Below are 22,848 nucleotides of genomic sequence, written 5' to 3'. Positions count from 1 at the left end.
GAATTCAAGTTCAAAACACCATGAAGACCAACTGCAGGTCTGAACTGACTCTTTATCTTTGCTCAGGAGTCGAGGAAACACAGCAGGCAGTGAAACGATCAAATTATTCACTCATTATATCAACACAGCTGCACAGTGAACACATGACTTTACTGGGTTATTTAAATGTAGTGAAGAGTTTGTATATAATCACACTGTAATTTTTGCTCATAATTATAATGGTCACTTTAATAGCTGTTTTTTATATAAAAAGCATGATGAGTTCAAACTGTATGGATACATTTATGTCACTAACAAATATAAAATAAAAGCTTGAATGCTATTAAATAATAATAAAAAGGAAAGGTTACTAAATCATATCTAACAGTACAGGTGTCACAGAGATGTAGTGGTTAGCATCTGTGTAGGTTTTCTCTCACAGTTCAAAGACATGTTTGGTTAACTGGTGATTGTAAACCGACTGTAGGTTTGAATGTTAGTCTTGAAGACTTGAAAGATGTTGCATCTAATAGAAAGTGAGCAGATATATCAGAGAGAGATGTGTTTGTGTGTTTGTCAGCTGTTTATGTGGAGTTGTTCTTTATGTTCACCTCAAATCAACCTGAGTGTCATTTCTCTTTAGTTCTGATCTCACTGCTGAGCTGCACAACAAACCAAGGTCAGTAACCTTCTTCTGTCACAGTTTAAACCTGAGAAATGCTCACTGATATGACCTGATGGGGTTCATGTTTCACAATGTAAAGTCTAACAGATCATCAGTTTTTCATTTTAACCCTCACAGCTCGTCTGACTGTGAGTCCCAGCAGCTCTCAGTTCTTTAAAGATGACTCTGTGTCTCTGAGCTGTGAGGAAGACGACAGCTCTGCTGGATGGACTCTGAGGAGAAACACAAGGAAAGGACAGAGGACTCAGTGTGGAACAGATGGAACACATGGTGAACACGTGGGGAAAACCAGCTGGTTCGACTAATTCTTCCTGTAACATGACTTTGATGGTGCCTCATGACAGTGGAGTTTACTGGTGTGAGTCCAGAGAGGGTCCCATCAGTAACATGGTTAACCTGACAGTCACTGGTAAGCTGAGTGTGTGGAGTTAGTGTTGATGAAGCTGTGTGTAAATGGATGAAATGCTGTAGTTTGTCTCTGTGTTGAGGTGGATCAGTGATCAGTGGCAAATCTAGAGAAATTCTCTTAGTGGGGTATGGAAGCAATTTCTTTACACAGGTTTTATATAAAGCATATTACAAAATGAATAAATAAAATGTGGTAAGTATACATGTTGCATATAAATGTAGTATATAACTTTATTTTCTTTAGCCCACATAATTTCAACATTTCAGTTACATAAAACACGTCTATTTTGATCTTATGTACTGTATAGTCTATATAAAAAAAATAAGTATGTAGCTTGAGTACAAAATCAGGAATGATACACAACATGAAGTGGTTCATATACAAACATGTTTTTTTGCCTACTTTTCATTTTACCTTTGTATTTCACCTTCACATTTTTTTTGCCTTGTTTGGTATCATTCTTTTCAGCTCAACCTCACATGTCTGAATTTACAGTTATTTTTTGTAGTAACATAACTGATCTAAAAATCACATAACGTTAAAACCAAGTGGGGAAAAAAACAAACATTTTTACTGTAAAAACCACAGTAATGCTTAGTGAATGATTTCCATAATGTGAAATGCAAATATAAATTTTATATTTAAAAAAAACTATGCACAAATTTTGTAAACAATAAAGTTATATACAACTATGATCCTAAAACTGCAGCCACTGCATCTGGGTTTTTTGTATTTTGTTAAAAATACAAAAACTAAAATGAAAGAACAATCACGTGTCACAATAAGAAGGCACACAAATTGTTTGTGCCAGTGCAAAAATTAGCGTGTCCGCAACAAGACAGAGGAGAACACCACAGTGACAGACCCTGCAGGCCTGACAGCAGGAGGTGTATCACTCCTCCCGTTTTCCACCTGGAGACGGTGTTACACTGCAGGGTGCCTTTGGTGTACTCCCTGCCGCTACAGTCAAAATCTGAGTGCAATCCAACAATGACAGTTTACAGTCATTTAAAAACAGACACAAAGATCAGGGATAATCAAGAATGATCATTGTGTATAACAGTGGTGCTGTTAGAGCAGTTCAATCGGGAGCAATGACAGTGATCTGCACTTCTTCTCATTTCTATGTCAGTCACTTCTCCACTCAACGTTTCAGTAGCATGCCCCAGTCACAGACTGCTCTGTTTAATCACTTAGTTTCCACCTGCAGAGAGGAAAAGACAGAGGGGAGATAAATGTGTTTTCTCATTAGTTGTTAGTCAGATTCAGCATATCTAGTATAACAGTGGGGATTTCAATCCCATTCAGAAAAACAGCAGAGCAGGTGTGTAGCACTGCTCCTCTTAGTTCTAGTCCTTTTCAGCTCTAGTATTAATGTTTTGAAGTGGATACACTGTCCTGTGTTTGAGTCCAACCAGTCTCGGTGGGATTGACACACTGAGCTTACATTTTGCACATTCCTAGACAGTTAGCATCAGCCCCATTTGCTCTATAGATTTCACTCAAGGTACAGTAGTAATGAGATCATTAGACCTGCGATATTTTTATTTGTTTAGAGTAGTTAGTCTGCATATTAACTGTAACAATTACAGTACTGCTGAAAGCAGAATGGAGCGATTCCAACCCTCTGCTGACCTCAGAGTCTCCAGTCTAAAATCTGGGCTGTTCACAAGATCACACAGCTGCTTCATTCCTGAATCCATCAGGCTGTTGTCACAGAGATCCAGTATCCTCAAATGAGAGGGGCTGGACCTCAAAGCAGAGTCGAGAGAAGCACAACTCACAGCTGACAACCTGCACTCCCTCAATCTGAAAAACAAATAAAACTTTCAAATTAAATGTCACCACCTGAAATCATTCAGCACTTCACAATATGTTAACATATGAAGAAGGTTCAGAATGTAGACTTTAGAAAGAGTGAAGCACCAAATGGCTAAAGATAAAAGGTAAACATGATCTAAACACAACAATCATCTGCTTATATAGATATTTAAGAGTAAATTACTAGATAATGTTAAAGTTAGTCAAAAGGTTTCAATTATGAAAATTGTTCTGTTGGTTCAGCGAATAGACTAATTCATTGAAGAAGAAAACTGCATTTACCATGTAGATCCTCAATTTGGCTCATTTTAATATCAGCCTTATGTCTGCAAATTAGCATCAGTATGTTACATTCATCCGAGCACAACTAATATATGGTGACTGACCTCAGACTCTCCAGTTTACAGCGTGAGCTCTCCAGAAAACCACACAACTCCGTCACTCCTGAATCCTGCAGGTTGTTCCCACTTAGGTCTAGATGCTTCAGATGAGAGGGATTGGACTTCAGTGCCAAGCCCAAAGACACACAGTTGATCTTGGACAAGCTGCACCAACTCAGCCTGAAAAGGAGAATGAATTTTGCTTGATAAAAATAGTTTTTAGTTCTTATGTGGGTCTTTGTGCACAAAGTTCAGGTGTTAAAGCTAAACCTCCCAAACATACTTTCAAAAGCACATTATTTCATACAAATTAATTTGAGCATTCACAGTAAACAGAACGTGCTGTATCTAGATGCACTGATCAGGTTGAAACTAAAGTTAACCTCAAACACAGCTATTTGCAATATATAGAAAAGTTGAATAATATACTGCATTAACCTCAGAGTCTTCAGTCTACAGTCTGGGTTCTCCAGGAAACCACACAGCTGCATCACTCCTGAATCCTGTAGCTTGTGATTGTAACTAAGGTCCAGCTCTATCAGATGTGATGGATGGGACTTCAGAGTAGAAATCAGGGAAGCACAGCTGATTTCTGATAACCTACAGAAAACTAACCTTAAAAAAAAAAAGAAAGAAAGAAATTCAGTCTTCACTTAAAGGAAATGTGTATTACACTAGAAACATTGTCCAGTGTAATAGTGTTTACAATCTTGTCCTTTGATGATTAAATCACTGTAGAAAACGAACAATTTAAAAGTGTTTGTAAAGCATAGCAGTCACCTTTGTTAATTGTACACTGTGGTCAAAAGTTTACATGCACTTTATCCTACACTACATCTAGTGATTTCTGATATAATTTTAAATATGACCTCTCTCTAATAATGTGCTGTGTACCACAGCCTTTAAGGCAGCAATAAGTAATTTAAGGGTTACAATAAGAGATGACTCATCTGTGTGCGTACCCTGTTATACCTCAGGTCAGTTCTATTCAGTTTTATTTATACAGGGTGGGCCATTTATATGGATATACCATAATAACATGGGAATGGTTGGTGATATTAAAGTCCTGTTTGTGGCACATTAGTATATGTGAGGGGGCAAATAAGTTATTAACATTACCAATAAGTTTGATGTGTCACATGGCCCTCTTCCTATTGAAAAAAACAAAAGTTGTATACAAGATGGCCGACTTCTAAATGGCCACCATGGTCACCACCCATCTTGAGAAGTTTGCCCGCTCACATATACTAATGTGCCACAAACAGGACTTTAATATCACCAACCATTCCCATGTTATTACAGTGTATCCATATAAATGGCCCACCTTGTATATCGTCAAATCACAAAAGCTGCTTCAAGATGCTTAATAATATATGGTAAAGACCTCACAAACTACAAAAATCAGATGGCCGCTATGAGCAAGCAGTTTAACTACAATCGGAAGTAAAAATTCCCTTTTAACAGGAAGCAGCCTCTAGCAGAAACAGGCTCAGAGTGGCAGCCATCTGCAATGATCGGTTTGGGGTGAGGGGAGGAAGACCGGACAAAAGACATGCTGTGGTAGAGAGCCAGAGATTAATAATAACTAATGATTAAATGCAGAGAGGTATATAAACAATTCAATTCGATTTCACGGTCACGTTGCTTTCCATTGACCTGGAGGTCCACTCATTTGTAGTTGGGCAACAGAAGATGCCTGGGACAGCTCAGCCATAACTTTAAACTTTTCCTGCTCATACATGCCTGGGTACGATCTTGTCACTGAAGTGGACGTGTAACGGGATATCATAGCGTGGCTCAAGCACGTTCATCACAGTTTAAACCCCTTGTTTTGCACAAGGGAATACAGCCTCCGGTCTGCAGCTACACACCCCAATAGCTTTTGTAATAGCTTTAGCCCGGTCGGATTGGGGAGCAAAGGGCTGCTTAAATGCCGCAAACTCCTCTGCTCCTCTACTTGGATCGCTAGCGCTCGCCATAACTATCGCTTGACAGACTGACCACGCGCACCATACACATACATTTTTCCCCCTTCTTTTTCGAAACTTCGGATCACGTGCGTGCCGGACCGTGGAGTGGGATCGGTTCAGATTACGGATCAACCGTGATCCGTTGCACCACTGACCAATATTCTGAACAATGGAAAAGTCCAAGAAACTTGGAACTGTAGATTTACACAAGTTGGGAAGATCTTTTGGAGACATTTTTAAACAACAGCCCATTCCAAGATCATCGGTTCAAACAATAGTATGCAAGTTATTTGGATGTCTCACTACTTTGCAAAGGTATGGAAGAAGGCCCAAACTGTTACCCTCAGACAAGGGTAGGAAATTGGTTAGAATATTCAGAAATAATAATCCAGGAACCACCAAGGCTCAAGCCTTTCCATTAACTGGAAACAACTGGAACACCCATGTCAATGTCCACAATTAAGCCAATTTTATTTTGGTATGGACTGAGAGGGTACTGAAAAAGGATGAAGCCCCTGGTCCAAAATCGACAGTTTCAACATTGACTGAAATTTGCATAGGACTACATGGAAAACCAAATGGTCAGACAAGACAAAGACTGAACTATAGAGCTAAGGAGTGAAGATGATCCTAACACATTCAACTAGACTTTTGTTGGAAAGGCCATTCCAGAAGCGGGCTAACATTACGCTTCTGGAATGGCCTTCCTAAAGCTCCAGCCTCAACCCTATTGAAGACTTTTGCACTAGGCTTTAAAACCAGGTCCATGCCAGCAGATGCACTGTAATATTTCTGCCATGCAGAGTGGTCAAATATCCATTCAGAATTATACCATAAATGTGTTTTCAGCTACCAAAGCAAGTCAAGATGTACCTTGCTAATGGACATTTAACCAAATATTAGTGGGGTGTGTACGTATTTAAGACTATAAAGTAGATACACTCTTGAACCTGTGTGGATTTGAGAAAATCCAGATCTCAAACTGCTACACTGAGTACTCAAGCCATTAAAGATGTACGCTGTATCATTCCACCCAAGTAAAATAACAGTTCAAATAAATAATTAAAAGCCCAAAATAACTATGACTTTGTCTTTTTTTAGTTTATGCACACTTTCGACAACAACTGTATGTGGTGTCATTATTCATAAGCATGAATGTGGGTATGTTTCATCTACTCTATTTTAAAAGAGAAAAAATTATTTCCCCAACATTATAGCATGATCAGTAAGGAATAGTTAATTAATAACAAAGCTACAAGCTTGCATATTTATATTTTAAAACGTAAAATGGTAACTGATAATCACAGTTCAGATTAAAATCCAGTCTCAAAATACATTTCAATGGGCAAATGTAACTTATAAGAGCAAGTTCTATGAGTCAATGACCTCACCTCAGAGTCTTCAGTCTACAGTTTGAACTGTCCAGACCAGTTGATAGTAACGTCACTCCTGAATCATGCAGATGGTTGTTGCTCAGGTCCAGTACTGTCAAATGTGAGGGTTCGGACTTGAGAGCTGAGGCCACAACTTCTAAATGAGGGTCTAAGAGTCCACAGTTATGAAGTCTGTGAATACATATTAATGTAGTTTAATATTAAATTTATTACAGTGGGCTTTCTAATACCTGAATTGAGATGTTGGGCTAATATCTTAATACAACAAATGTAAAAATGCAACGATATAGGTCTTGAATGCACAGATTAACTGTTATCTGCTGCCATTTATGAAAAAAAAGGTAATGAAAAAAGTAATTAATTATGAATCTTTATTTTTTTATTGAATTATCTCACATGGTTGATGCTTAGAAGATGACCTGAAGGGAATTGGGTGCTAGTATAGAAAAGGGTATGATACCAGCTAGATAAAGTTGGGCTTAATGACCAACTTAGATTCTGGAACCAGTCTACCGGAGAAGGGCTGGACTCTGTTCCACTCTGAAGTTGCCCTGATTATAAAACGACTGGCTTATAATCAGGGCAACTTCAGAGTGTGGGCATACCTATTCACTGCAGTGGATGACAGGTTTATTTCCCAGTGCCTTTGTGTCGCTAATGGAAAGCAAACATCAACCTTGCCTTCTTTAAATCCTTGAGTAGGATTGGTTGAAAATACCCCAGCTATGAACTACCATTTTGCCACTCAGTTGATTTCAATGCTTACGTGGCAGAATGATAGATGTCTTGGTGGATTAGCAGTGATATGGATGCTACACTAGTCGTTTAAAGTAAAGAGTACAAGAAACACACTGTCAATTTACTGGTGAACATACACTCTGAGTAGTGAACCATGACTTAATTTGCTATAGTGCTGATCAATATGGTGGGATTAAAATTGCAAATAGAATGGCTACTTGGCTAACTGATGCAGTGAATGAAAGGGAGAACACCAATTAGTGTGTCTTGACGCATGCTTAATCATCCGAATGAACAAAATCAGAAGAACCATTTCATCCCTCAGCCAAGGGACTTCTTCAGACATTTCTCCCACTGACAATGTTACATCCAAAAGAATGAAATCAACTTTTTGAGACGATTCACTGGGGTTATTCAACGGATTAGTGTGGCCCAGATAGAAAAACAAGAGGCGCAGAGCTGTATTTATACAGGGGGTGGTAATCTGCTACACTGTTATCTAAACAGTTCACTCTTGGAGAAACAAGAAACTTATATGATGGCCTTCATTTATAGAAACATAGATACGTGCATAACCATCCACTTTCAGTAACTGGAGCATATGTAATCAATATGTATAATAACTGCACAATCACTTCTTTTGACAAAGATGGTGATCTAACTTACATAGCCTTTCTGCAGTTCCTCACTGCTGGGAACAGCCTCCGTCTTCCCTCCTCTGATGTGTTATACTTCCTCAAGTCTAATTCATCCAGAACCTGCTCTGACATCTGCAGCATGTAGGCCAGTGCGGAGCAGTGGATCTCAGAGAGCTCCTTCTCTGATCTGTTATCTGACTTGAGGAACATTTGAATGTCCTGATGGACTGAGAGGTCATTCATTTCCATCAGACAGTGGAAAATGTTGATGCTTCTGTCAGGAGAGATTTCCTCACTACTCATTTTCTTCAGGTTGTCGATGACACTCTGGATGGATTTTGAACTGTTGTCTGTCTGACCCAGCAGGCCTCCTAAGAGTCTGTGATTGGAGTCCAGACAGAGGCCATGAAGGAAGCGAACAAACAGGTCCAGGTGGCCATTTTTACTTTGGAGCGATTTCTCCATAACTCTGCCTAGGAAAACTTTCAGTGAACTCTTATCTTCACTGCTGTCATCGTCCCTTTGTTTTTTGAAGTAATCATCATTTGTTAATTTATCTTCATCATCCCTATCATCATAAACATCTCCATAATCATCTATATTATAATCATCATCTCTATCATCGTCATCATAATCATCTATACTATAACCATCATGACGATCGTCATCATCATCATCTCTATCATCGTCATCATCATCATCTGTATTATAATCATCATGACGATCGTCATCATCATCATCATCATAATCATCTATACTATAATCATCATGACGATCATCATCATCATCTCTATCATCGTCATCATCATCATCTGTATTATAATCATCATGACGATCTCGATCATCATCATCATAATCATCTATACTATAATCATCATGACGATCATCATCATCATCATCATCTCTATCATCGTCATCATCATCATCTCTATCATCGTCATCATCATCATCATCTCTATCATCGTCATCATCATCATCATCATCTCTATCATCGTCATCATCATCATCATCTCTATTATCGTCATCATCATCATCTGTATTATAATCATCATGACGATTTCGATCATCATCATCATAATCTGATTCTTTGTGATTTTCATCTTCATCACTATCATAAATGTTATCACGTTTATTAGTATTTTTCTGCAAATTCTCACTGTTTTCTTTTCCTAGGAAGTCCTGCAGCACCTCTGCCTTCTTATTGGTGTAACAGTGGAACATGTAGACAGCAGCCAGAAACTCCTGGATGCTCAGATGAACAAAGCAGTAAACTGGTTTCTGGAAGATTCCAAACTCCTTTTTGAAGATCTCTGTACAAACTCCTGAGTACACTGAGGCCTCTGAGACATCCAGACCACACTGCTCCAGGTCTTCTTGGTAGAACATGATGTTTCCTTTCTCCAGATGTTCAAATGCCAGCCTCCCCAGCTTCAGAAGAACTTCCCTGTCAGCCTCCATCAGCACCTGTGGACTTGTCTCAACAAACAACTTCTCATGTCCCTCATGGTATTTGTTTTTCTTCCTCTTTGTCTGAACCAGCAGGAAGTGTGAATACATGTCAGTCAGGGTCTTGGGCAGCTCTGCTTTCTCCTCTGTAGTCAACATGTGCTCCAGAACTGTAGCAGTGATCCAGCAGAACACTGGGATTCTACACATGATGTGGAGGCTCCTGGATGTCTTCATGTGGGAGATGATTCTGCTGGACAGATCTTCATCACTGAATCTCCTCCTGAAGTACTCCTCCTTCTGGGCATCAGTGAAGCCTCGTACTTCTGTCACCCTGTCAACACATGTAGGAGGGATCTGATTGGCTGCTGCAGGTCGGGACGTTATCCAGATGAGAGCAGAGGGAAGCAGATTCCCCTCGATGAGATTTGTCAGCAGCTCACTGACTGTTGTCTTCTGTGTGACATCAGACACAAGCTTCGTGTTGGCGAAATCCAACAAAAATCTGCTTTCATCTAGGCCATCAAAAATGAACAAAAGATTACACGCAGTGAGCTTCTCTGCTGTGACGCTCTGTAATGTTGGATAGAAAACATGGAGCAGCTCCAGGAGACTGTACTGCTCATCTCTGACCAAGTTCAGCTCCCTGAATGAAAGCAGAACAACCGCACTGACATGTTGGTTCTCCAAGCCCTCTGCCCAGTCCAGAGTGAACTTCTGCACTGAGAAGGTTTTTCCAACACCAGCAAAGCCGTTGGTCAGAACCACTCTGATGGGTCTCTGTTTATCAGGCAAGGCTTTAAAGATGTCCTGGCACCTGATTGGAGTGTCATGGAGAGCATCCATCTTGGAAGCTGTCTCCAGCTGCCTCACCTCATGTTGGATATGAACCTCTTCACTCTGTCCCTCTGTGATGTAGAGGTCAGTGTAGATCTTGTTGAGGAGAGTTTTAGTTCCCGTTTCATCAGTTCCTTCAATCACATGTTGACACCGTCTCTTCAGACTGATTTTATGTTCATCTGAAACCTCCTGTAAACCAACATTTGCTGAAAGATAGAAATGTGATACCGTCATCCTTTTCTGGAGCCATAACTCCTCTAAAATGACTTATTTTTTCTTTCCATAATTAAACAATTTTGTTAGAAGACATAAAATAAATACAATTTTCCTATCAGTCTCCAGGGGGTCTGCCAGTGTTTGTGTTACATGAAAACGCAGAAACAGCAGACTGAGCCTCAGCAGATAAGCTGTAGCTGCATGTCCAAACCAATCACTGCCTCAGTTCCTTCATCACTACATTTTTGAAGACTGCATTGTTTAAGAAGCAGAAAACAGCCATATGTTGTCGTGGATTTCTGCTTTTAAAAACGACCAAAATCCTTCAGGAAAATATTCAGAATCTTGGAGTTAAACAGTGTAATAAATATGAAGTTCGACCAGGTACCAAAGCAAATCATTTGTACTGTACAAATAATGTAAATATGACGGTGTATCACGAAAGATTGATACTGTATAGGAATTTCTTTCACCTAAATATTAATGACATTATTTTATTGTATTAACATGTCTGACACTCATACTGTAAGACAAATGGTAGGGGGTGTAGTAAGGATGTTGGGGGAAACAGGAGTCTTTTGTCTCTTCGTGACTCTGGGAAGTAGCAAGGGAGTGTGAACCTTAAGGTGTGAAACAGCTGTGTACTGCCTTTTGTTCCTGGAGAAGGTATTTAACTGAGAGCCATGCTAGGCTCAGGAAGAACTCTGCTGACCGTCTGTCCCGCGGTCATGGGGGACTTCATCAAGCTTGGTTGTATGTTGTCTTTGTGTGCTTGGATTAAAGAATGTTAGCTACCGCTCACCGCTCGTCTGCAGGCTTTATTTAAGTGGAAAACTTCCACAACAATATCAAACTGATCACTTGACCCATATTACGTTACTTGCTCTTCAAGTGAATCAACAAATGGTGAAATGAAAAGCCGAACAACAACAACGCTGTTTCTTTAGAGAGTCTTAGCTTACATGTATGTTTATTTCATATTTTCAGTTGTTTCCCTCCACGGCTAAATAAATCAGTTTTAATAATGTGCTGATATACAAGAATGGACATAAGGGGCTTCTTTCAAAGAAAAAACTCTGGTAGTATTTTATATATTGTGTTTTGTATGTTGTTGAGTATATTTCTATGCAAAACAAGAGGACTTTCAATACACAGCAGTATATTCACAGTTTAAACCAGATATTTACATACACTTTATGGAAAATACAAGAACATTTTTTACTGTACAACATAAATTTAGAGTAAACTTGTTTTGTTTTGGATAAATAAATATTGAAATATCTTTTGAATTAGTTAAATGTCAGAATAAAGAGAGACAGAGCTTCTATTTTTATCACTTTCATCAAATTTAGGAGTACATATAAGTTTATTGTTAATTAATAAGAAAACTGCAGACGTTTCCATTCTGAGCTTAAGAAGCTTCTGATAGGTTAGTAGAGTCCATGTGAGTAAATTGGTGGCACACCTGTGGATGCATATAAGGCAAAACACAGAGTCTGTTTCTTTGAAATGGGAAAATCAAGAGATGTCAACCAAAACACCAGGAAAAGAATTGTGGAGCTCCATAAGTGTGGCTCAAGTTTGAATACAATTTGGTGCCATTTACAATTAAGAAATACAGATAGTTTCTCTCTTTACTCTTAAAGTTAACAAATATGTTTTTTATATTTATCAATCTAAAAAAATAAACATTTAGTCTGATTTGATGTTACAATTAAAAAAGTGTTTTTATCTGAAGAGTTTGTAAATATCTGGTTTCAACTGTATATTTGATGATTGTCAACACAAAGAGGGAGAGAGAGGAACAAGAGCAGGTGAGACACACATGTTAGTCAAATGGTTGTTTACCAAAAGTATCACCGTATCATAGGTCCTCATGTATCTCGTACCTAGTGTTTCTTTTTAGGTTTGTTATTTTTCAAATTCTATATTTATTAAGTTATGCAGGCTTGTTTGCACAACAAGGCTAAATAATTATATAAACTTTTCTCAATCTAAATATTGTACTTTTGGTAGAATTAAAAAATAAGTGTAGTGCAGGTCTATGATGATTTTTAGTGCTACTATCATCTAGTTCTGATTCTGGTTCTGTTTTGGTTAAATCCTAAGTAGTCTTGATTTGAACTGTTGTAGTCCTGTTTTAATTCCGGATCAGTTCTGGATCTGGTTGAATTAGGGTTTAGTCCTCATGTCTTGATACAGCCCTGATTTTGTTCTGCCTTGCTGCTTAATTAAAAAACTATTTTTTTTAATTAAGCAGCAAGAGAACCCACGCAAACATGGGGAGAACATGCAAACTCCACACAGAAAGACCCTGGCCTGATGGTGGAATTGAACTCAGGACCTCCTTGCTGTGCTTGTTTCATGGAACCACTTTGTTTATATACACAATTCGAGATATTTTAATCATCATCCCAATAACTTCCTGTGTTAGCAAATTGCTAACCACTGTACCACTGTGCTGCTGTGGAGAAATGTTATTATTTCCATCAGGTTTTCAGAAATGAGTCCATCAGCAGACAAATGTTCAGTCTTACTTTGTACACAGCTGCTCTGATTAGCTGTCTGTAGTCCAGCTCTGGTTCTGGATCTTTTTCCACACTGGGGACAAGAGGAGTCTTCTGATGAAGCCAACTGGTCCCAGTATGCGGAGATGCACTGTCTGCAGAACCAGTGTCCACAACTGGTAGAGACTGCATCCTTCAGGACGTCCTGACACACAGCACAGCAGGACAGCTGCTCCTCCTCACATACACCACTCCTTTTACGCTTTCTGTGAACACATTTCTTTATTAGTAAAACTATTTGCTCACTGTTTTTGAAAAAACAAACCATCCAGATTTGACATTATAATGCATTCTAACAGTCTTTAACTTTTACTTTTACTTTAACTAACACTTGCCTTTATTCTCACAGCATGGTGAGCTTTAGATGTAAATAAAATTAAAGAAATTTCTCATGAAAACAATATTCAAAACTTCAGATATTCAGCCTGAATTTATTTAATAAAACATAACACTATCCTGGCTTCTCCCTCTGACACAATTTTCACACACAAACACAAACACAGTGGGAAGACAATAAAATTGTATGTCTGGCATGAACAAATTACAAATCAAATTCTTGTGCAGGATAAGAACATCGTTATGATCCAGAATCATGTCTGCTGTTTTTTTGTCTCCTCCCATCAGAGGAGTAGACCAAGTTGTGTGGTTTGTATTGCAAGCCACCAATTTTTTTGCAAATAGCTAATTGTGAATATTACATTGTATATAATTGAGCACCACAACAGTGAAAAGCTTTTTTTTGTTGAACTTTTTTCTCCTTATTGGTTAATGGCTTTGTTTAGAGATTTGTCTCCTGTTTGTTTTTATGTTTGGTTAGGTAACACTAGGCAATATTAGAGACTTTTGTTTCTTGTTTTGGCATTTTTCTCACTATTGACCCTGATAAACTGCTGAATGGCCTTTTGATTTGCTGTGTTGCTGCCCTTTTCTTGGGTGTGGTTGGAGTTGGGAGTTGTGCATCATGTTATGTCCAGGTCACCCCTAGGACGGGAACTTAACATTAATGAGGCACATTCCCCGAAAAAGATGACTCATTCTAACACTCTTTCACTGAGGTTTCTTGTGGGAAAGAGAAAAGAGAAAGAGGCAAAGCTGTCAACACTGGTCAATCTACTGATCAATTTCCAACTCCAACCTGTGGCCACAAAGCTGAAGGTAGGGACAGAAAGAACAAGCTTGCAGAAGCATCGCCCAAAAAAGATGAACGCCGTATGGTGTTTCACAGTCTAGCCTTATGCCCCCTTTCCACTATCACCTACTTGGCCCAACTTCTCAACTCTACTCCACTGTGAACAACTGAGTAAAACATCAATGTGGGTGGGCTTATTATAGCAATGCAGCCCAAAAGTCCCATGATGTTCTTTGTATGTGACACAAACCTAAGACAACAATGGAGGACATCGAGGTGATGGTACACCTGGTGTTAACTGATGGTAAATGTCTGCACCATGTCATTGCACTATAGTGTTGGTTTGTTTGTAACCATTTTCCTTGTTGCTGGGTTTTAAAAAAAACTCAAAACAAACAAAAAAAAATTGTAGGTTTGCTTGTTGTAAAAGAATCACTCACATGACATCAGGTTCTTTCTTTGTGTCTGAAGATCCAAGTTCATTACTGAAGTATGGAGCTTCTTCTTTGGACCAGTCACTCTTCATAGACAAACAGCTGGATACCTGATATGCTTTTCTCTGACCTCTGCAAATGAGATATTTTTATTCATTTCACTTCGAAAACCAATTCATTACCTATTATGGAAGATGTTTCTATGAGTAAATATCAATGACTATGAAGGGATGGCTGGATGTTTCACAAGGTGAAAAACATAAGATTTTTCCTCAAAGTTAGATGGACAGGCTAGAGTTCATGGAACAGAAGAGCAGCAGGTAGTGCTGGTACTGCAGTCAAGTTGTTTCTTTTCCTCTTAACTCTTTCTCTGGTGAATAAAACAGAATTATCTTTGCAAATTTCATCTACTTAATAAAACTGTGAATCACAATGCAGTCAGACATCAGTGGAACACATCATAGATGTTAAGCAATCTAAGCAGTATAGACTGCATATTTCCTGGTGGTGGTGCTCTGACTTGGTGTTGCCTCTGTCTCTTCCTGATCCAGTACACAGCAGAGATGTGAGTAGCTTATCTGTATGTTTCATTTAATTAAAAACTCTTGGAAGACATCTTATTCCATAACGTAATCTTGTGCTTTATCCAAAGACCAAACTCAATTGAATCACCTTGTAATGATATCTTAGTCTTAGCTTAGCTCATAGTCAACTCACTAGCAGCATGGCCTCTTCACATTCCTGCTCTGTGTGTAAAATGCTTGGTTACTCCTCGGCTTCTTTTAGTTAATACTGGTAGTTCTAATAAATGTAGCCTTTTTTCCAGCTCCTGAGGCCAGGACCAATGACTTGGAGACCCAGCTCCAAACCTTTGAAAAACACCAGCCAGGCCCCTGGGTAAAGGTGAGAAGGGAACATAAGGGCCAGAGTAGGAGACACTAAGAAACCCTCAAAGTGCTAGTTAAGAGTAAATTGTAGATCAGGTAAAATTATCACATCAGGAGTAATGACATCCTGTTACTTCAATTGAAGGTCACTAAAATCAATATTGAATGGGTGTTTAACTTTGCCAAAACAATGCCAGACTAGTTTTTTCTGGTCCCCTTCCCAGTTGGATCAGGAGTGACACGTTTAGTCGCATGTTCTCCTTAAATTGCTGGTGGTCTAAGTGGTGTCCAAAAAAACAATGTGGGCTTTGTAGATATTTGGGAAACTTTCTAGGGAAAGCCTCGTCTTGTTAGGAGAGACGGCATCCAGAGATAATTCGAAGCAAGCTGAGAGACAAACTCATGAAACGAAGAGGGAAGTCTGGGCTTGGTTATATCCTGCTATAACCAGGTTTCTGTGAGGTGGAATGTGGTGCCAGTGTGTGGGATAGTGCCGGTGTGTATGGCTTGCCATAAGTCACTGTTTGTTTGCCGTTTCTCAAACCTGTCACTCAAAATGTCAAACTTCTGGTTTACAATTGTTAAACTCTCCTGTAGCTTCATCTTCCCACCAGAGTGAAGTGCATTGAAGCCTTTGCCCCAATTTTATACAGTGATCAATAATAATAATAATAATAATAATAATAATAATAATAATAATAAAGTACTATCTGCTCAAATCCAGCTAAATGCAGTCAAACTGACTGGGGGGCAGAGCATTAAAAAAGGGGAAACCCCAGCATCTGGTGATGTCCATGAGTTCAAGACTTCAGGCTGTCATTACCAGCAAAGAGTTTTCAACAAAGTATTAGAAATCAACATTTTATTTTCAGTTATTTAATTTGTCCAATTACTTTAGAGCCCCTGAAATGAAGGGATTATGTTAGAAAAATTCCTTTGTTTCTCATATTTTCATGCAATCTTTTCGTTAAATCCAATCATATCTATATTCTCTCTCTGTCTCTGTTGCTTTTGACCAGTTTGAATCTTGAGTTATTCAAATTAGGCCTATTTCCATGCTTGCTTTTCTTTCTCCTGGAGAAATTTGTTTAAAGTCAAATGATGTCCTTGAGGTTTAAGTCTGGCTTTAAGTCTCTTCGTAGAACAGAATCTGCCCCACTGACAGTTCTTATGACAACCTCCTGGCTACAGATTCAGGGGTGGGATCTTAGTTCTCTTAGACTAAACAGCTACTTTTGAATCAGCTGTTTCACAATCAGTGAATCATAATATTCTAATATCACTATGTCGGGATTCATGCCACTACTTTGGAGGGGTTCAGATCATACCTGTCTCTGAGAAATTTTTTGAGTTCATCTTTAAGATTTCAGATCTTCTGCTGCATTATCTTGTGGGGTTCCACAGGGCTCAATACTTGGGCCTCTGTTTTCTCTGTACCTGTTGCTACTTGGTTCCATTCTTAGAAAGCACAAAATGGCTTTCTATTGTTATACAGATGATACTAAGATTTATGCACCCCTAAATCGGATGGTTGCCTACTACAGACTTAAGCTGAGTACCTCGAGAAAACTTAAAAAATAATAAATAAATAAATTGGACATTCAGATTCATGTCGTGGTGAAATCCAACTTCTTTCAGCTAAGATAATCAGCTAAAATAAATTCCATTCCAACAAAAGAATCACTTTAAAACAGTAATTCAAGTCTTTATCACAACTTGGTTTACCACAACTTATCTCTTTGAGCTGCTGCACTTGCACTGTCCTTCCCAGTAGGGATGGGCTATATCATACCGTTCACGATAGTACCGGTGTAATTTTGGGCAACGATAGGAAAATGAAATATCGCGATAGAATATGGGTAAAACGCTCATGCGCAGTGCCTATGTTTACATACGCACATGGCGGCGACGCAGAATGAGAAGAGCGAAAGTGGATTGTTAAATGAAACAGATGAACCAGAATTGGTTTGTAAAAATGCTGCAACTTCAGTGTGGAACTGGTTTAGCTTTCGTCTGTCAGATACACAACAAAGCACTATTTTTGGTAGAGCATGCTAGCGGGCCGTCGTTATTACCGTGTTGTTTGGAAAATACGGCACACTTAAAATCAATCCTTTGATTTTTCTGAAAATCGACAGTGCCCCTTATAATCCCGTGTGCCTGGTCGCGGGGGCAGCAGCCTAAGCAGAGAGGCCCAGACCTCCCTCTCCCCAGCCACCTCCTCCAGCTTATCCGGGGGAACACCAAGGCGTTCCCAGGCCACCTGAGAGATATAATCTCTCCAGCATGTCCTGGGTCTGCCCCGGGACCTCCTCCCGGTGGGACATGCCCGGCACACCTCACCCAGGAGGCGCCCAGGAGGCATCCTTGTCAGATGCCCGAACCACCTCAGCTGGCTCCTTTCGATGTGGAGCAGCTCTACTCTGAGCCCCTCCCAGATGGCTGAACTTCTCACCCTATCTCTAAGGGAGAGACCAGCCACCCCACTTGGGGCAGGAACTCATCCCCGACCCGGAGTGGGCACTCTTTGGTCATATCGCCCTGCTCTACTTCCCAGTCACTCAGATCAGCTGACTAACTGATCTTGGATGCGTCATGGCATTGCCATACTGGGTTCAGGATTGTGGAATTCATTGCCATTTCAGATTGCCTCTTCACTGCCAATTTTTAAATCCCTTCTCAAAACCTACCTCTTCGGCTTGGTATTTGACCCAGTTTGACAAGCTAATGTTGTTCATTTATTTTACCTTTTTGTACTTTTGTTTTACTCATGTTTAACTGTATCTTGTATTGTATTACTGCATTTTGCATTTTTATTTTATTGATTGTATAGTTTATTTTACATTTGTTTTATTTATTTATTAAAAATATATTTTGATTTCTATTCTTTTTTCTTCCTTCACCACTTTGTTCAGTGGTTATTGCTTTTAAAGTGCTTTAAAATAATCTTGGCTTGGCTCTGCAGAAGATTATTACTCAGTTCTGAAATTAGTTCTTACCCTGTGTCTGAGGGTCCAAGTTCATTACTGAAGTATGGAGATTCTTCTTTAGACTTGTCACTGTTGATAGACACAGAGCTGGATACTTGAGGCGCTATTTTTTGATTTCTGCAAACACAACCATGTTTTCATTCATTTCATGCCAAAAACTCATCAATTACCATTGAAAGATCTTTCTGTGAGTGAATATCTGATTGTTACTCAGGAAAAGATGGTACACCAAAAGTGACTTAGGGTCACTCTCTAGTAAATGGATTTATTACCAAAAAAAACCCAAAAAAACCCAAAGGCAACAGTTTTTCTGTCATTACAAACAATCAATTGTCCCAAAAGGTATGTCCTTTTCATTAAGACAAAGAAGAAAGTGTAACAAAGGTAATGATGGTGGAAAACTCCATGAGATTTTATAGTTTACTATGCTTCACAGCAACATAAGGACAATAAATGAGATTAATCAAGATCATTAGAAACTCTTGTAATAAAGTAAGTAACGGTGGGCGGTATAAACGGTATACGGTAGAAACAATATGAATTTGCGAAATATGAGGAAAGCCAAAAACTGCGCTTCCTCCACTTCCGTACCATTGATTCATTAATGTTGAATTGGAAATTGGACGACATCCGAGGACAGTAAGAAATAATTTCATAGAAATAATTTCAGAGAACAGGTAAAATAGTCTTACTATTTCCATATCATTGTATATCACTACATATTCCAGTGCGTGATTTGAGCTATGAGCGTACGTGTTGCTAAATGCAGTGATCTGATTGGTCATATGCGTTTATTTGGATATGAAAAATCTGGGGGGAAAAAATCTAGCTTGATTTAAAAAAAAAAAAAAGCTTTGAAATTGAAGATCTTGGGTTTTTTCGTAACACTGGAAAGTTGTGCTCACTTGTTACAATACAGCTAAAATGAAAGAGGAATGTATTTCATGCTGGTAGAAACAGTAAAGCTGTGTTCTTGTCTTTCCATCATTTCCATCATTCACCTGTCTTGTGCAGTCAAATTATTGCTTAAATGCTAAGTTAATTCAAATTACATACAACAATAAAAATATTTGTAGGAAATATTTTAACATAAAGTTAACCATTAAGAACAAAAAAACGAATAGAAATAATGAACATAAATCGTAAAGGAGTTAGCAGTAGTTCTCTTACCTTTTCTCTCCGGATCCAGGTTCAATACTGAAGGTCAGTAAATTTCCTTTGGACTGTTCACTCTTTATGGGCAGAATTTTAGACCCTGCAGACTCTGCTTTGTCTTTCTCTACAGGAACACTCATCATGAATCTGAGAAGCAAACCACAAAGACTGACGTGAACTCAGCACAAAGCGCCAGTACAAGCACGTCTGTTAAGTCAAACAAACAGGAAGTAAATGAAGCGCCACACCCAAAATATCCTGCTTTTATTTTGGTGCATCTCACTTCTCTTCCTTTTTGTACCTGTATGGTTATGTAGGCTATGGTTCAATATGCGGTTGAGATTCATCATGCCTTTAAGTGAACCTCGTAAATTCAGTGACCTATACTACGCAGCAGCTGGATAGTGTAGTGAGAAGACCACACACCTTTGAAGCGGAAAACACAAGTTCAATTCCCTCCCACGCTGTGTCCCATTTCAGGGTCTGCACGCTTGAAGTACGCATTTTAAGTGCGGTTACGTCACCGCCACGCGACGACGGCTGTCCCAATTCGAAGTGTACTTCAAATGCATACTCCAAATGCGCCGTCGATTTCCCCAAATATCAAGCGTGGTCCAGTGCACGCTTCGTGGTCCTATATATCCCACAATTCATAGCGCGGCGGTGGGTGTGGATAATTTTGCTGCAAGATACGGCAGAAGGGAGCAGCTGAAGAGTGAACTGTCAAAAGTAAGTACTGAATATGACGTCACTTATTCATGTGCGAATGTTTAATAATGAAGAACATTAAAACATTGCTGTTGGCCACATGTCGGCAAAGTTATGTGACATTAGTGATGTTTGTACTTTCAGCATTAACTTGGTTTTAAAGCCTCTACTTCTAAATATACATATAGTCGACCTTAATCTTACAGAGAATCTGATGATTTTATGGATAATTAAAGTCAGTCATATATCCACAAACACAACAAGCTGACAGTCAGTGATATATATATATATATATATATATATATCATAATAATCTGACAATACTATAATATTGGCCATATTATATTTACATTACCATAGTGAGATGACTTTAGTCTCATGAACAACATTAACTAATTATTATTTACTAGCTAATCGTAAATGACTGTTCAGTACAGAAATGAAGCCCTTGAATCATGTTTTACAGTCCTGTGGTCTCAGCCTCAGATACTCAACTAATCAAAGTGATGTCATGACAAAAACGAATGACCAACAAAACATTTTTCTCCTTCATTTCTGTCAAACAAAGCTGTATGTAACTTGTCTCGCGGTTAGTATCATGGTTGCTAGGCAACCTGAACAGCGCGACGAAGCATATACCGTCCCATTTCACACGCCTCTCACTTCCGCACTTCTGGTACTTATAGTACATAAATAAGTGACGTCATATTCAGTACTTACTTTTGACAGTTCACTCTTGGCCGCTCCCTTTTACCGTATTTTGCGCAAAATTATCCACACCCACCGCCGCGCTATGAATTGTGGGATATATGGGACCACGAAGCGTGCACCGGACAACGCTTGATAATTGGGGAAATCGACGGCGCATTTGGAGTATGCATTTGAAGTACACTTCGAATTGGGACAGCCGTTGTCGCGTGGCGGTGACGTAATCGCACTTGAAATGCGTACTTCAAGCGTGCAGACCCTGACTTGGGACACAGCCATAGTTAATTGAGCATTTCTTCTTCGATGGAACCAGCAAGGAAGAGATTTATTTTCTCATCTAATAAAGTATGCACACAGTAATAAATATCACAAATGATAAACACCATAATATAAATAAACAACACTACAGATCATATAACCTGATTCATGTCTTTTAGTTCATTAAAAAGTGAAGCACCACACAGTTTGATTATTGATTAAAATTGATTCTAACTTGGATAACGTGATATTGATTAATTAAAATCCTGAATCGATTTTTTTTTATATAAATTTATTTTGCCCGAAACACCAGAATCTCAGGTTAAACCTCACTAAATTTCAACAACCACCAAACAGCTAAAACTGTAAATGAGAGCAGGTAGGGCAGCTCAATTAATCGAATTTTAATCACGATTACGATCTGGGCTTTCAACGATCATTAAAAATGACTGAGCCGATTATTAGCCCCTCCCCCGTGCTTTACTCTCGCTTCACATAAACATCGTCATGAATTCACTCTGACTTTTGCTGTTTTGCTTCCACCACGATAAAATCACACTTCATGCACAGCTTTCTCTCTCTCTCTCTCTCTCTCTCACACACACACACTGTAACAGTTGCTGTTGTAATGCACTGTATCACCACATGGCGGCGCCTCCTGTCTCATGACTGGTGTGTCACCCCTTTTTTTGTTCTTCTTCGCGCTCTACCTGTAATGGATGCTCCCGTGTGTACGCAGACTAGTGTGCTCTCGAGTAATGTGTGGTAGAGGTAGCACTTTTATTTTTGATATTCTAAATAAATGAGTTATTTTGGAAAGTCAGAAGCTGTTGCTCATTCGCTATCCACCTGCACACCTCCGCGGCTGGCTTCATCTCCACTGCACATTACAACACACACACACACACACACAGAGAGAGTCTATGTGTACTTCAAGAACAGTTTCCCGACTAAAAATCTGTTTTCTGCATTATTCGCTTGCTTGTTACGCATAAGTCTACCGTTGTTTACAGCAATGTCGGTCGCTGTTTTTTCCCCTTTACTTACTTCCGAAAAGAAAACCTAATTTCTGCCGTTCAATAGGCTACTAAACAAATTTAAACTGTTGAATTCTCCCAGTTCTTTGAATCTTTGGGCTGAAGGAAGGACACTTACTCGGTGTATAAATGCTCAATCAACAATCCTTTATTTCCATACAATTTTCACACACTGAGCATAACAACCATCATGATGGGGAGAGATGCAGAGAGGGTCACAGCAAGTCTCAAAATGGCGATGTATTACACAGCTTTTTATAGTTTTCTACTAGCCCCCACCTGGTCGTAAACCTAAACATTCACACTCTCTTATCTGTTGAGGAGCCTAAGTTATGACCTCGGGCTCCCTGTCTTTCTACCCCCTACAAGGGTGGGGGCACAGAATGTGGTCTGTTTCTGCTATTATCGGCACAAGGTCTTTTGCACACAACATTCTCAGAGAATGATTTAAGCAGTCTG

General features: G+C 39.1%; 1 protein-coding gene across 4 annotated transcripts; it reads right to left on the bottom strand.

Moving 5' to 3' along the window:
• Positions 1 to 563: 563 nt before the first annotated feature.
• Positions 564 to 21,075, bottom strand: LOC146521360 (NACHT, LRR and PYD domains-containing protein 12-like). Of its 4 annotated transcripts, none has more exons than XM_085154924.1 (11): positions 19,980 to 21,075; positions 19,694 to 19,825; positions 18,533 to 18,640; positions 14,653 to 14,778; positions 13,054 to 13,289; positions 8,043 to 10,506; positions 6,636 to 6,809; positions 3,713 to 3,889; positions 3,281 to 3,454; positions 2,709 to 2,882; positions 564 to 2,277 (listed from the first exon to the last, which is right to left on the bottom strand). In XM_085154924.1, exons 2-11 carry the CDS (start codon positions 19,819 to 19,821, stop codon positions 2,259 to 2,261), a joined length of 3,780 nt encoding a protein of 1,259 aa, XP_085011050.1. In that variant the 5' UTR covers positions 19,822 to 19,825; positions 19,980 to 21,075; the 3' UTR covers positions 564 to 2,258. The 4 variants fall into 4 exon arrangements, with proteins under 4 accessions (XP_085011050.1, XP_085011049.1, XP_085011048.1 ...); XM_085154923.1 differs by having other exon boundaries at positions 20,105 to 21,075; XM_085154922.1 differs by having other exon boundaries at positions 19,694 to 21,075.
• Between the last annotated feature and the right edge of the window lie 1,773 nt (positions 21,076 to 22,848).

The sequence above is a fragment of the Neolamprologus multifasciatus genome, chromosome 3 (assembly GCF_963576455.1).
Source record: "Neolamprologus multifasciatus chromosome 3, fNeoMul1.2, whole genome shotgun sequence".
Taxonomy (NCBI): Eukaryota; Metazoa; Chordata; class Actinopteri; order Cichliformes; family Cichlidae; genus Neolamprologus; species Neolamprologus multifasciatus.
This window is presented reverse-complemented; position numbering and strand designations above follow the sequence as displayed.